Source organism: Scardinius erythrophthalmus (assembly GCF_964197995.2).
Source record: "Scardinius erythrophthalmus genome assembly, chromosome: 12".
NCBI lineage: Eukaryota > Metazoa > Chordata > Actinopteri > Cypriniformes > Leuciscidae > Scardinius > Scardinius erythrophthalmus.
Genome location: NC_138232.1, coordinates 11,388,660 through 11,402,478, shown reverse-complemented (window position 1 = coordinate 11,402,478; position 13,819 = coordinate 11,388,660). Strand labels below are relative to the sequence as shown.

General features: G+C 37.8%; 3 protein-coding genes across 4 annotated transcripts; 1 reads left to right on the top strand and 2 right to left on the bottom strand.

The window, feature by feature from the left end:
• Positions 1-2,197: 2,197 nt before the first annotated feature.
• Positions 2,198-4,602, bottom strand: vhl (von Hippel-Lindau tumor suppressor). The gene is made up of 3 exons (XM_081379925.1): positions 4,078-4,602; positions 3,060-3,182; positions 2,198-2,786 (listed from the first exon to the last, which is right to left on the bottom strand). Exons 1-3 carry the CDS (start codon positions 4,271-4,273, stop codon positions 2,593-2,595), a joined length of 513 nt encoding a protein of 170 aa, XP_081236051.1. The 5' UTR covers positions 4,274-4,602; the 3' UTR covers positions 2,198-2,592.
• Positions 4,603-4,873: 271 nt separating this feature from the next.
• Positions 4,874-10,992, bottom strand: crbn (cereblon). 2 transcript variants are annotated; one of them, XM_081379904.1, is made up of 12 exons: positions 10,881-10,992; positions 10,302-10,413; positions 9,655-9,764; positions 9,233-9,435; positions 8,897-9,055; positions 8,642-8,798; positions 8,205-8,267; positions 7,824-7,908; positions 7,622-7,737; positions 7,429-7,493; positions 6,208-6,339; positions 4,874-6,108 (listed from the first exon to the last, which is right to left on the bottom strand). In XM_081379904.1, exons 2-12 carry the CDS (start codon positions 10,375-10,377, stop codon positions 5,931-5,933), a joined length of 1,344 nt encoding a protein of 447 aa, XP_081236030.1. In that variant the 5' UTR covers positions 10,378-10,413; positions 10,881-10,992; the 3' UTR covers positions 4,874-5,930. The 2 variants fall into 2 exon arrangements, with proteins under 2 accessions (XP_081236030.1, XP_081236029.1); XM_081379903.1 differs by lacking the exon at positions 10,881-10,992 and having other exon boundaries at positions 10,302-10,647.
• On the top strand, positions 10,553-13,811 carry LOC308699134 (uncharacterized protein; the record flags this gene model as incomplete). The annotated part of the gene is made up of 3 exons (XM_081379722.1): positions 10,553-10,689; positions 13,182-13,393; positions 13,489-13,811. Exons 2-3 carry the CDS (start codon positions 13,186-13,188, stop codon positions 13,809-13,811), a joined length of 531 nt encoding a protein of 176 aa, XP_081235848.1. The 5' UTR covers positions 10,553-10,689; positions 13,182-13,185.
• Positions 13,812-13,819: the final 8 nt, after the last annotated feature.

Here is a 13,819-nt window from a genome sequence, read left to right as displayed (position 1 = left end):
TTTATGAATGTTTTGAATGTGCACAATCTACAACTAATAATTAGTGTTAAAAAAAGTTAAATGAAATGAAAAATTAAAAGTAGCTTTTTAGTAGTGTTTATTAATAAAACTGTTATGTTCTTGCACCTTTTGCGAATGTTTTGAATGTGATGCATACCCCATGATTATGTTTTTTTAGCAACAATTAAATGATGAATCAACAAAAACATGGACTGTATGCTGATTATTTATATATTTACTGTTGTATTTTATTAAAGTAAAAAGAGATGAATATAGGTTAGTTGAAAGTTAGAATAATGTTAGGGGGTCGTTAATATAACGTTCTGGGAACGTTAAGAAAACTTTACCGGCTAAATAAAAACAAACCATAAAAAAACATTCTGGGAACTGAAAACTAACGTTCAGAGAACCAAAAACTAACGTTCTGGGAACGTTAAGAAAACTTTCCTGGCTAACCAAAAACAAACCATAAAAAATAACGTTCTGGGAACCATAAACTAACGTTCTGGGAACCAAAAACTAACATTCTGGGAACCATAAACTAACATTCTGGGAACCTAAAACTAACGTTCTGAGAACGTTCTGGGAACCAAAAACTAACATTCTGGGAACCATAAACTAACATTCTGGGAACCTAAAACTAACGTTCTGAGAACGTTCTGGGAACCGAAAACTAACGTTCTGGGAACGTTAAGAAAACTTTCCTGGCTAACCAAAAACAAACCATAAAAAATAACGTTCTGGGAACCATAAACTAACGTTCTAAGAACGTTCTGGGAACCAAAAACTAACGTTCTGGGAACCAAAAATTGTTAGCTGGGAGCTCCCACCCCGAATTGGCTATTTTTAAGAAGCAATTGGGCGGGATTTGTATGTGAAAATCTGGCAACCCTGCGTGACGCGTGTTGCTCATCTCTCTTTACGGCATGTCTCTCAGGTGTTGTTAAGCATTTGTATGACAATTTAGGACTAAGGGACGTGATCGTATCGGATCGGGTTATACTCCCGCGATTCATGCAATATCCGATCCAGTGATTTTGGCCAGTATCGGACTAATACCGATACCGAATATCGGATCGGCGCACCCCTAATTAAGTGGGCCCACAGGGTAAAATATACCCAATAAAATAACGGCCATGGCTTGTCATGGCAGAAAGAAACAATGCCACACCTGTGCAGCGCATAACTTTGGGGAAGGCAGAGAGCAAGCAAGCTTGCCCTGTCCACCCCATACTTAACTTTTTCCTTTTGCAGGATGTCATGATGGATCCCATCGAACAGAACTGATTCTGTTCCAAATAAAACATTGTCTTGTTACTGTTTAACATGAAATTTTACAGGTCTCATCAAAAAAGGACGACCGGCCAGACAAGCAGATGAGTTAATACATGTGTCACTAACAAAAATACTTAAAGGTGGTATCAGTGATTTCAGGCCCAAAAATATTTTTATCACATTCATCTAATCTTTCCTAACGATCCGCTAGCTGCCCGCCCCCTAAGCATGCAGTCAAAAAAACGCATGTCTGTAGGCAGCCTAGGCTCTGAGATCTGCACACAAAAACAATTGGTTTAGCCAAACACTCAAAACCAAAACAAATAGTGTTCCAACCAATCACCGACAGGGGGAGGGTGTTGTGAGGTTTTGAGCCAGCTTTTTCTTCAGCTCTGACTTTGCGTGCAGCCGTGCACGAGCACAAAACCTCACAACACCCTCCCCCTGTCGGTGATTGGTTGGAACACTATTTGTTTTGGTTTTGAGTGTTTGGCTAAACCATTTGTTTTTGTGTGCAGATCTCAGAGCCTAGGGTGCCTACAGAGACATGTTTTTTTTGACGGCATGCTTATGGGGCGGGCAGCTAGCGGATCGTTAGGAAAAAAAAATATATATATTTTTGGGCCTGAAATCACTGATACCACCTTTAAGGTCTCCGTTCACAGGTTGTTCTTGTGGTTCACTCCACAAACAAGGTCCAGTGGAGTGCGGTTGTGATCTGGGAAAAATCTTGCAACTATCAGCAAGGTTGAGGTCCAAGCCGCTCACCTTAAATTACACCAACCAGCCTCAGCAAACCCCACACGCCAATGCCAACGCGAAGCATAAAGTGGGGGATCAAGGACGTGCTAGTAACGTACCTCCCTTGCCAACGATATATATATAGATATAGATAGATATATAGATAGATAGATGGATAGATAATGAATACTGGCTTGATGCAAGAGTCGTTAGATTTAATTAGAAAGTTTGATATAATTACAAAATGTTTATTTATTTTATTTACAAAGAAAATTTTTCCAAGTATAAAGTTATTGGTAACAGAGTAAAAGTATACCCGAGAGCTATTGCAAGGTCTACTACAAAATCTGCATTTTCTAAAGTTCTTTCTGTGGGCTCTCAATTCAGTGCCACACATTAAAGCCTAAATGACCTGAATGCATTGCTTGATACATGTTTAAAGCATCCATTTGCTTAAGAAAATATTCCGCCTGATTTCAGGTTTGTATTTTACAGTGTCAGACTACATTGTCCGTTGTATATGGTGCTGGTGCACAGGTCTGCTCAGTAAATATGTCCAAGTTAACGCTCATATTTTCATCTGTTTTGCTGTTCTCTGTTCTCCAGTAACTTCTGTTCCACTCGCTGGCTAATGCGTCGTAGATCGGCGTGGATGCTGGGTCTCTGAGAAAGGTCATCTTGTAGGCAGCGGGCGATCTCCAGCCTACAGATATCTTCTCTGCGCACCAACCGCCTCACAGCTTGCAGACAGCGATCTCGCAAGGTCAACACTGGTAAACAAATATTAAGTGCAAAGTTAATTTTAGATTCACAAAGGTTTCAGATTCACAGTCTGATTAATGATCCTATAATTGTGTGTGTGTGTGTGGTTCCAGATTTTTTTTTAAAGATCTTTCGTTTACAATGAAAATAATGTCAAGTGTTGTTTTTTTTGCCGTGCCTAGAAATACAGTTATCACAGTTACTCAATATTAGTGTAAGATTTCAAATTTATAAAAGGAGTGAATTGGTTATCAGCCTGAATACTGAAAAAAAGTGTTTACCAGGCAATGTGATGTGCGCAATTGAGACTTGTCCATTTTCAACGGAGGCTGGCAAGTACATCTCTTTACTATTGACTACCATTGGATCGTCAGTCTCTGCATCCCGAAACATCCATGGGTGTCCTGACGTAAACAGAAATGCATTATAAGAAAATGTCATTCAAATAGATTATTGCACTACTAACCCTAGTAGAGAGACAAGAGACAATATCTTTGAGATTATTCATTTTATTGCCATGAAGAAGTCAAGAACAAGAGGCTGCTCGTGAAGCTAGAAGGTCCAATCACACCCTAACCCTAAACCTACCCTATGCCCAAGCCTAATTAAGTTAAATTCCACCCCTTAGGCCCACAGAGGTGTAGAGGTGGAGCTGGACTAGTTCAAGCTTCACCCATTTGGCTCTGCAATGCAAATGGTGCTCACTGCAGAGCCAAATGACATTCAGCTCCCCCTCGGTTGAACTAATGGGTGGAGGGATGGAGTCATGGTTAAAGTTAGGGTTTGGTTGAACCTACCTCCACCCATTATAGCCAAATTACATCCAAAGAGGGTTTACATAATGTACATTGTGTGGACAATGTCTCTGGACATAATGGATGGAGCTTGACCTTCCCCAAGCTCCACCTCTGGGTTTAGGGATAGGGTAGGGTCCCATTACGTCTAGAAAGGGGGAGCTGGATGTCAAGCTCCACCCATTTGCTCTGCAGTGAGCAGTGAACACCACTTGCTAAAAGTCTAACCAAGATGTCAATGGGTTCGAATCACTTACACTTGGGGTCAAAGTTAATTTTTCAAGCAGTTTCTTCTTTGACTAGATACAGCTCAATTGAGCTCAACCAGACTGAACAGTTTGGTTTGCCTAGTGCAAAACAACTGGTGGTTAGCCATTTTGTGCATTGAATGGCATTTTTTTTTCTTAAGGTATAACAACGTTAACAGGATTAAAACGAGCAGAACGCCTCATACTGTAATTTTACCAATTTATAAAGAACGTAATTCAACAATAATTTGACGAACCCACATAAGTTGTCATTCTTCGACCGGTGTACGGCTGTATATCTACGTATGGCTGCGGCTCCCCTCGGAAGTTGATCCAGACGGGCTTCACGACGCGCGGGCTGTTGTTGCAGAACAAAACGATGGTCGGCATCTGGCTGACCAGAGATCGGACCAGCGGCAGCGATTGCTGCCCCTCCTGAGATTCCTGAGGCATCGACAGAACAGGACCAACACAAATCTACAAATAACAGCTTCGCTAGTTCTCTCTAGCGCAAACAGATACAAACTAGATACGATAAAGTTCACTATCAGCTCGGGCCATCAGGGATCTGTTTTAAAGACAACACGAACGGAAAGAAGAGAACGCGTACGTGACTATCAGACATCCATCTGTACTGACGTTTGTTGTTGTTGCGTAATAACGTGAGAGCCAGTGAGGAAGAAAGCGCGCGACAGTATACCAACACCTCCCTCTAGTGGTTTGGTCGGAAATGAAAACATGACGCATGAAGTGCTCGAAATGAAATACTAAATTATTCCGGTATATACTGTATACTTCCTTCTCTTTTAAGAAGTAGCATAAGATATAGTAAGCATTACGCAACATTTGTTTCAAACAGTAGTATGATTCACTTTTGTCACATGACCTCAATTAGGCTATTTCAGCAGAATCCTGAAAATAATATTTGCAACATAATTATTTTCTAATTTTGGATTTTGTCTACAAATGTGTTCAGACTGTGATCAAACTATGGCTCTGTTTGTTTCTACAAATTGTAGTGTAACCAAAATTTCATTAAAGATGAAACACACTGACTTTTCAGAAGCGGTTTATTGGTGAGAATTTATTCGTACTGAACAGTATTTTATGTCTTGAACATTACAGATATGCAAGTCAGTGTTTTTTTTATGTAACCGGTGGAGAATACACACGTGTGCCGATTGTCTGTATAAAGTGTATTTTGCACTCCATTTAATGAACATGTGAACAGAATCTTTATATTTTTAGGACGTTCTCAGTGGAGACAGTAGTTTGTTACACGCTACTTCGATCCTGGAAACACACATCTGTTTTTGGCTCTCAACTCAAAATATACATCAAACCATCATTTAATTAAACGGTCTCCAAATAATCAAATGACAAAGGAAAAAGCAAAACAGAGAAACTGAGATACTGAGAATAACAAAGGGTAACTCCCTGATATTTCCTTTATTCTTCACAATCTGCAAATTTTAGCCAGGTGTTGTGTGCCAAGTACTCAAAGCAAGCACATGAGACAGCATGTGGAGAATTATTTAAGCAGTTTAGATCTTGTTTTGAAGAAGCTTAGATGTCCAAGAACAATACATTGATTGAGGTATTCTACATGATGATTGATTATGTCAATAAATGTGGGCATGAAAGACTTTTTGTCAGACTAAATGAGATGGTGTTAGAGATTTGTCCCTATTTTAACACGGTACTTATTTCATGAACATCCAAACAAGATCTTGCTTAAAGAGCATCAATAACTGTCATCTAGTCAGTAATGATGAAGAAAAGACTGTAAATTAAGTGCATTACAACAGACTGTAATCTTAAAGAGCTCATCTGGTGTGATATTGCACGTATCAGCCTGTAATTTACACAGCACAAGGTGTGTGAAGGCAACAACTTTCTACTTCTGTATCTTATGCATCACTGTCCCCTTTTTCTTTCCTCTCCCTGTTCATGCACACATCTACACATATAAACTCACAAACACACTTTCTCTCTTTCTCTCTAGGTGTGGTTTGGAGTCTCATGTTTTTGGGGTGATAGAGGAGACCCCTCGGGGAGCATATGCTTGTGAGCTGTTGGGTTAAAGGTCACAAGTAATCGTCAGATCACATCACAGGCACAGCAAGCGTGACCCCTTGACACCCTCCTCGCCTTGTGGGATTGTCGGTAACAGGGCAGAACGAGTCAAACCCCAGAACCGAGGTGGACTCAGATCCTTTTTTACTGCTGAGAACTTCCAGCCTATATGAGAGCCGCAGGTTCTGCACTGAGCAATTGTCCACGCATACCTAAGAAAAGGAATTCATCAAATTTGATGTGACAATGGCTAATCATAATTCAAGTGATCAAAAACACATTATTGAACACACAAAAGCATTAAATCTCACCCTGGAAACCAACTATGCAGTGTGGAAGGCCGTCCAATCAAGTTGAGGTTGTTGGCCTTGTAGACCGTAAGTGTCTCATGAACATAACCATGTGGATTCACATATGCTGCCATTGGCCCATACAGAGACAGACTAAAGACAGAGGAGTGTTGCATGAGTAACTGTTTTCATTTCCATCTTAAAGGAGAAGATCACCCAAAAATGTCAAGTCTGTCATCATTTGATAAGCCTCAAGACATTGAAAAGTTCAACAGGGAAATAATGACTTTACAATGTAGACTTTGATCTTTTCCCCAACTAAAGCTATCATATGGCTTCAGAGGACTTTGAATATTAAAGTTGCAATAAAACAGAAGGAGCGACACATTGTTTCTTCCATGTTGTAATGTGCATTCGAATAAAAAAAATGTAGGGAGGGGACTTGATTCTATTCATCAGTTGTAGATCTGATGGAGGCAGATCTGACAGCGAGCTTGCAGTTGATTGTAAGAAAGGTGCAGGGTTCAAAGTCGTCATGAAATAAAAATGTACCTTATTTACTATGTTAACCTTGTGGTGGATAATTAATCCATGCAAGTTAATACACAGAAAATAATTTGTTTGTCAATAATAATAGAAAAATAATAATTTCAAATCAAAATCTAAAAATTTGCTTCCGATCTGAAATGGCGTTGCTTCTCCGATGACGTCAGTTTGATGGCTTTGATTGAATATCCTTAACCATTCCCCTCCAACCGTCAGTCTGCTATGAGCGAGGGATGGAGAGGAGGTGCGCTAAAGTAAAACCCCGCCCTCTATTCAATATTCCGTTTCACTTGGAAATACGTCACAACACAGAAGTAAAGTCGGTTGCAACTTCCAGTTCACCGGGACTTTAAGTAGACTAAATTACTGGAGAAGTCAGATGTACGTCACCAGAGAGAAGTCAGTTGTTTCACCAGAAGATCACGTTCTGACAATGGAAATGTCTAAATATTTTTTTTTAAATAAATAAAGATATGCATGGATGAATCGTTCATACGACCACTTTCATGGAACTTTTAGGGCGCCTTATTTTCCTCATTGGTGCTTGAAGGGCTTTGGTGCCTTGATGATAAAATATATATTTTTAGTAATCTTTCCCTTTAATTCTCCTCAATTGCCAAACAATATATTATATATAACTACACTGTCAAATTCAGTTCTCAGCATTTTCATAAAAAAAAAAAGTCATTGTCTGACCTGAAGATCTCATTCTTGCTGGTTATCTCTGTATCCTGACACTGTTTACAGCAGAGAGAGGTGCACTGTAAAGAGACAAAAAAATATGAACTTGATCTTTTCCTGCATTTTACAATGCATAAAACAAACTCCTAGACAAATAGAAAGACATATATGAAGATTAACAGACAAAGGCAACTATACACATACACACCCTGTCCATGATGTCCAACTCACAGCGCAGTCTCTGGATGGCACTGCCAATCTTCAGTAGCTGAAGTCGTAGAGCATCATCTATTGGTAGACATGCGGCCACCCTGTATGAGAAATCTGCAGAGAGAGAGAGAGAGATTTTCTAACTACTTGACTGTGTTTGTAAGCCTGAAAGTGTCTGTGTGCTCGTACTCAGTGTGTACCTGTTGGATTTGTAGGCAGGGACTCGTCGTTGAGGTTTTCATCCCATTCATGGAGTTGTTTCTTTACTCTGATCATGAGAGTTTTCTGGAGAGAAGCACATACATGACCATCAGTGCTAAAATGTTGTCAATATTATCTAAATGATGATGCTAGTTTGCTGAGATTGTACCTTTTAGAAACGGATCAATGTATTTACAATCTAAATAAATAATAAGAATAAAAGTTAAATAATATTTACAATAAGTAAATAGGTTCTCTCTTATTTCTAAAAGGTAAAATGGTTTAAGTGACAAAAAATGCACCTTTAAGACTTTATAATGTATAGTGTAAAATCTTTTGTTTATGATATAATCAAATTAATAATAAGAGATCAAACTCACAGAGTCATAGAGGGCATACACCCAGGGAGGCCATGAGGTCATACCAGCACACTGGAGCTTTTTCTATGAAAGAAAGTGAGAGGGAAAGTGACATGTAAGCTATGTAAACAATGATAAAGTAGAATAACTAGTCCAATTCAATATAAATATATATATAGTAGAATAACTAGTCCAATTATATATATATATATATATATATATGTTCTTTAATAAAAACTAGTTATTGAGGTGGAAAAAAAATTCAATTTTGATCTTGAGTGTATGTTTTTTAGCATTTTAATTAAGTTAGATGATAGTTAGATGTTTTAATATAATAACAACTACAACAACAACAATAATAATTGTATTTATAATAATTATAAATTTCATCCTGTGACCCCCTTGGATGTTTCCTAAAGTGGTCTAAAGTGATGTGCGTTTACCTGCATGTCAGTTACCTGTCTATGGGTCTGGCTGCACCGGTCCTGCAGTGGTGTTGTTTGTGAGCATTTGGTCTGTGGAGTGCATGTATGCAAGCGGGGCAGGAATTGCAGTGCACATAAAGGGTCTGGCAGAATCCTTTCCGGTAAAATCTGTACTTTAGCCTGACGAATCCTACGAAATATATAGTTTTTTTTTTTTTTTAATGTGTACATAACTGAATTCAATGAAAAACAGCATTGTACCCATTGAAAGCATGTGAATACCCCTACCCATCTGCTTGTGTGCGAATTTCATGCACTCTGAAGCGCTGCCGTCCAATAGCTTTGATCTTCACTGTCTCGATGCCGTACTCCTGTTCCTCACGAAATGCATAGATCTCTGCCGTCGTCCCAAACTCTGCCTTTGTCTCTGCTCCACTCGTATCAGGACTGAGAGAAAAAGAAACCTGGTCAAACTATGACACACATGTACAAATGTAAGAAATATCAATACACCTGCAAACCCTCTACTGCAACCTGCTTAAATAATGTCTTTGAAGAGGAATCAAAGGTACGTGATCATTAATGTGGAGTAGTTATTATCCTACATCTTGTGTCTGTTAATACCTTTGTGCAAGCACGGCAAACGTGCGGTCTTGGCTTATGAGGTTGCGGAACATGCTGACCTCCTGTGGTCGAAAAAGCTGCAAGGGCAGCGTCTGACCTGGGATCAGAATGAGGGCGACGTGGGGAAGAACCGGCAGATTCTGCACACTGTCCTCATCATGCAGGGTACGGCCGTGAAACTCCTCCATGTCTAAGCCCAGATACTTCACAATACACACACAAATGAAGACGAACATGCAAAATAAAATAAAAAACTATTGATGACTTGGTTACATTATTTCTATAAATTGAGATTTCTTTTACAGCAAAAAATCATCCATAAACGTGCATGCTAATGAATTCAAATGAGTGAAAGAGCTATATCCTAAAAATGATTTTAATCTTATTAGTGTTTAAAAGTACTGATGACAGATGACACTCACAGCGTGTGAAGTTGGCAGACTCGTGTCAAAGTTTATAATACTTGGCTTTTCTGCATCCTCACCATCTCGATCCTCAGTCTCCATGATATCCTCATCTTCCTCTTCATTTTCTATAAAAAAAGAAATAGAAAGATTAGAAGTGGAATATAATTCCTCTTATTATTTACTCCATTTTCACTCATGACTCATACTTTCATTTAGTCAACTACTACATTACAACGAGTCATCTGAGGACAACGGGCAAACATGAAGTCACTATTAAGCAAACAGCAAATATCAAGCAATATCAGCACATATCTCATATAGGTACATAATCATAATGCAATGAATAACAACTGTTCGCTGACAACACAATAAAACAACAAAATGCGTACAACATTTGAAATATTGTTGCATCCATTTTAAATTCCTTAAATACAAAAATACCTTTGCACACAAGTGCAAATAGTGTGTGTTCTAAATAACAGGTATACGCAGACACTTTCAGTTTGTAAAGAAAACCTGTCAGCTGTCACACACGGCGACTGCTGCGGATCTGGAAATGTCTGTAAAAATCTCCCTGCAAGTTTTGAGGAGGACATTAAGATGGCATGATTTCGACTCTGATAAAACTCCGTGTTTAATAGGACACAAATAGGAATACGCACCTGGCAGGAGCTGTAGTTGGTTCCCCATTTCGTCGTTAACGTCGTCGTTGTCGCCTCCGCCCCTCTCAGCAGCCATAGCCGTGTGTTTACAATCCGCTCTCAAGAAGCAGCACTACCGTGAAGAGACAGGCGGGCAAAAACACAGCGCCCTCACGTGAATGGATGTTATGGCATAGTGAATCTTTTGAATCATCTTAGTGAGTCGAATCTTTTGAAATTGTTCACACTAATTCGTTCACGAGGAAATACCACTAAAAGAGCGCAATAACGTTTCGAAACGCTGGGTCAGCATTGATTGAAATTCCGCGTTTATTGATCGTGATAAGTAAAAACTTTACTTTACTATTTTTTTCAGGGAATGTTCCGGGTGTAATATAGGCCTACTTTGGTAAGTTTGCTGAAATGTATGAATTTATTTCTTATGAAACCTTAGTGGGCCCAAGTGTTTTTGGACACTAGAAAAGTGTGAATTCCATTGTATTGTAATTGTGTGCATCATTATCATTTTCCCCAAGAAAGATAAAAACCCACCACAATACCAATACTAGCAAAACTACAAAAAAAGTTTTTAAATTATACCTAATAAAATAGCAATGCTGTTTAAAATAAGCTCTTTTTGAGACTTTCTGGTTTTCAGACTTATTGGAGCATGTCCATAGTTAATGTGATGAACTACACCTGTGATTACTCTGCTAGGACAGGGGTTTTCAAAGTGGGGGAAAAAAGCGAAAAAAAAAAGTTAAAAAACGTTAAAAAAATAAATATTTGTTAATATGAGTATTGTTATGAAATAACATTATAATAATTTGTTGCATAGCCTATCTGAACATTATACTTTTAATGCTAATCTTTTAGAGATGAACTGATTGATCGGCTAGTGACCAGAATTGGCCGATTTTCACGTGATTTTCAGTCTGACATATGCCGATTCAAATGCACTCTGGCGCCGCATGAATAACATCGCGGGACATCAGCATCACACATGCACACAGAACGCACATGTAGGAAACCTTGTGAATTACGGCCGTTTCAGACCACGAGCGGCGCGTGAGCAGCACGAATTTTTTCCGGCGTGCATGTTCAGTGAGTGCATTCACACCGCGAGCAGGAGCAGCGCGTGAGCGTCAAGCAGGAGCGTCGCGTGAGCAGCAGTGAAGCGGAGGGTTTCGACGCCGAGTCTATTTTTGCTGCGCTGCTTACTCTCAATTAAAGTGAAAGCACACTTTGATGGACAAAATAAATATGATTTCACACAAAAAGTACCTAAAATGCACATAATATGCATGTATAGTGTGTTTTAACAAGCACTGGAGTAGGCTATGTGAGAAAAGAAAATGAAGACAAAAATATTTATAGAAAATTTACCAATTTAAACTTGTTTTTGGTGTTTTACTATTTTTAATGTTTTTAAAAGAAGTCTCTTATACGCTCATCAAGCCTGCTGTTAAAAAAAACAGTAATATTATGAAATATTATTACAATTTAAAATAGTGGTTCTCTTTTTTGATATATTTTAAAATGTAATTTATTTTTGTGATGCAAAGCTGAATTTTCATCAGCAAGTACTCCAGTCTTTGGTGTCTTATGATCCTTCAGAAATCATTCTAATATGATGATTTGATACTCAGTTATTATCAATGATGGAAACAGTTGTGCTGTTTAATATATTTTTTTGGAATACTTTTTTCAGGATTCATTGATGAGTAAAACGTTAACAGCATTTATTCATAAAAACAGCATTTATTCAAAATAAAAACATTTCTAACAATATAAATCGTTACCATCACCTTTTATCAATTTAACGCATCCTTGTTGAAATAAAGTACTAATTTCTTAAAAAAAAAAAAAATAGTTATTGTTCCCAAACTTTTGAACGGTAGTGTATATTGTTACAAAAGATTTCTATTCTAAATAAATACAGTTCTTTTTAACTTTTTATTCATCAAATAATCCTGAAAAAAGTATCTCAAGTTATAAAAAAAATATTAAGCAGCACAACTGTTTCCAACATTGATCATAAATCATCATATTAGAATGATTTCTGAAGGATCATAAGACACCAAAGACTGGAGTACTTGCTGATGAAGATTCAGCTTTGCATCACAAAAATAAATTACATTTTAAAGTATATTAAAAAAGAGAACCATTATTTAAAATTGTAATAATATTTCATAATATTACTGTTTTTTTAATTTTTTTTTTTTTTTTTTTTTTTTTACTGCAGGTTTGATGAGCATAAGAGACTTCTTTCAAAAACATTAAAAATAGTAATGTTTCCAAACTTTTGACTGGTACTGTATATATATATATCACATTTATTTTCTATATATATATATATATATATATATATATAAAATGAAATCAGAATCGGCTAAAATCTGTATCGGCAGGTCAAACTAAATGAAAAATCGGAATCTGCCTTGAAAATTGTCATCGGTGCATCTCTATAATCTTTCTGATTGGCTGGCATCAAACACCATCACATAATCTGATGTTCACCTAGATGTTTTATTTATTTATTTCTACATGTGCCGTAAAGGGGGCCTTGGCCAGAACCTAGTGGTATTTTGGGGGCCTTGGCATGGATAGGTTTGGGAACCCCTGTGCTAGGACACCTTGATGAGTGGATTGATTTAAAAAAAAAAAAAAAAAAAAAAAACTTTTTTTTTTAAAGTTAAACGTAATTGCACATATGGAAAACATTTTTTACATTACTTATGAGGAAAAATTACTTGCCATAATTTGTTAACAGATGTCACTTTGTTTGATAGATATCATTATAGATGTTTGTTTTCTGCTGGTACATTAAATATGTTTTGTGGCCAATGTTTGAACAGTATATGTGTATAGGTTTGTTTATTATTCTCATTTGATCTTCAGGTGAATGATGGCGTCAGAGCATGTATGCATGGTGCTTCTGTTATGTGTGTGTGCCTGTATTTGTGTGAGTGACTATTACTCAGTTCTTGGAGTTCCTCGCTCTGCATCTTCAAGGGAGATCAAGAAAGCATTTCACAAGCTGGCCCTTAAACACCATCCTGATAAGAGCCAAAGCTCAAATGCACAGCAGACCTTCACACACATTGCTCAGGGTGTGTGTGGATGACAAGTGTACATCCTAAAATACATTTATTCACTACCAAACTGAAGTTTTTTATTAATAATTTTGTTCTATTTTTTTCTTTAGCCTATGAGGTGCTGTCTGACAAAGAGAAGAGGCGAGTCTATGATCAAATGGACCATCTAACTAACCCTGATCATGGCAGAGAGAGAAAGTTCAAGAAAGATCAGAATGAGGACATGGGCACCAATCCCTTCATCAATAAAGAAGCGTTTCATAGTAAAAGGGGTTTTCAGCATTTTAGTCTAGAGGAGCTACTTCATACGCTCCAGATGGATGATGACTTTTTTATGGGTGAACAACCTGCTTATGAAGGATGGAGTTTTAATTTTGGGCCTGAGGATGATGATGAAACAGTCCTTCTCAGTGATCTTTTCAACATGCTTTGATTTCCAGG

Bases quoted from the DNA above. Each gene is read 5' to 3' on its own strand.
- vhl (XM_081379925.1), bottom strand. From the start codon at position 4,273: ATGCCTCAGGAATCTCAGGAGGGGCAGCAATCGCTGCCGCTGGTCCGA. The intron at 3,183-4,077 runs GTTCGTCAAATT...TGTTTACGTCAG, and splicing joins AAGAATGACAACTTATGTGG to GACACCCATGGATGTTTCGG. The intron at 2,787-3,059 runs GTAAACACTTTT...TTTGTTTACCAG, and splicing joins TGCGCACATCACATTGCCTG to TGTTGACCTTGCGAGATCGC.
- crbn (XM_081379904.1), bottom strand. From the start codon at position 10,377: ATGGCTGCTGAGAGGGGCGGAGGCGACAACGACGACGTTAACGACGAA. The intron at 8,799-8,896 runs GTAGGGGTATTC...TATATTTCGTAG, and splicing joins ATTCGCACACAAGCAGATGG to GATTCGTCAGGCTAAAGTAC. The intron at 7,738-7,823 runs GTACACACTGAG...CTCTCTCTGCAG, and splicing joins CCTGCCTACAAATCCAACAG to ATTTCTCATACAGGGTGGCC.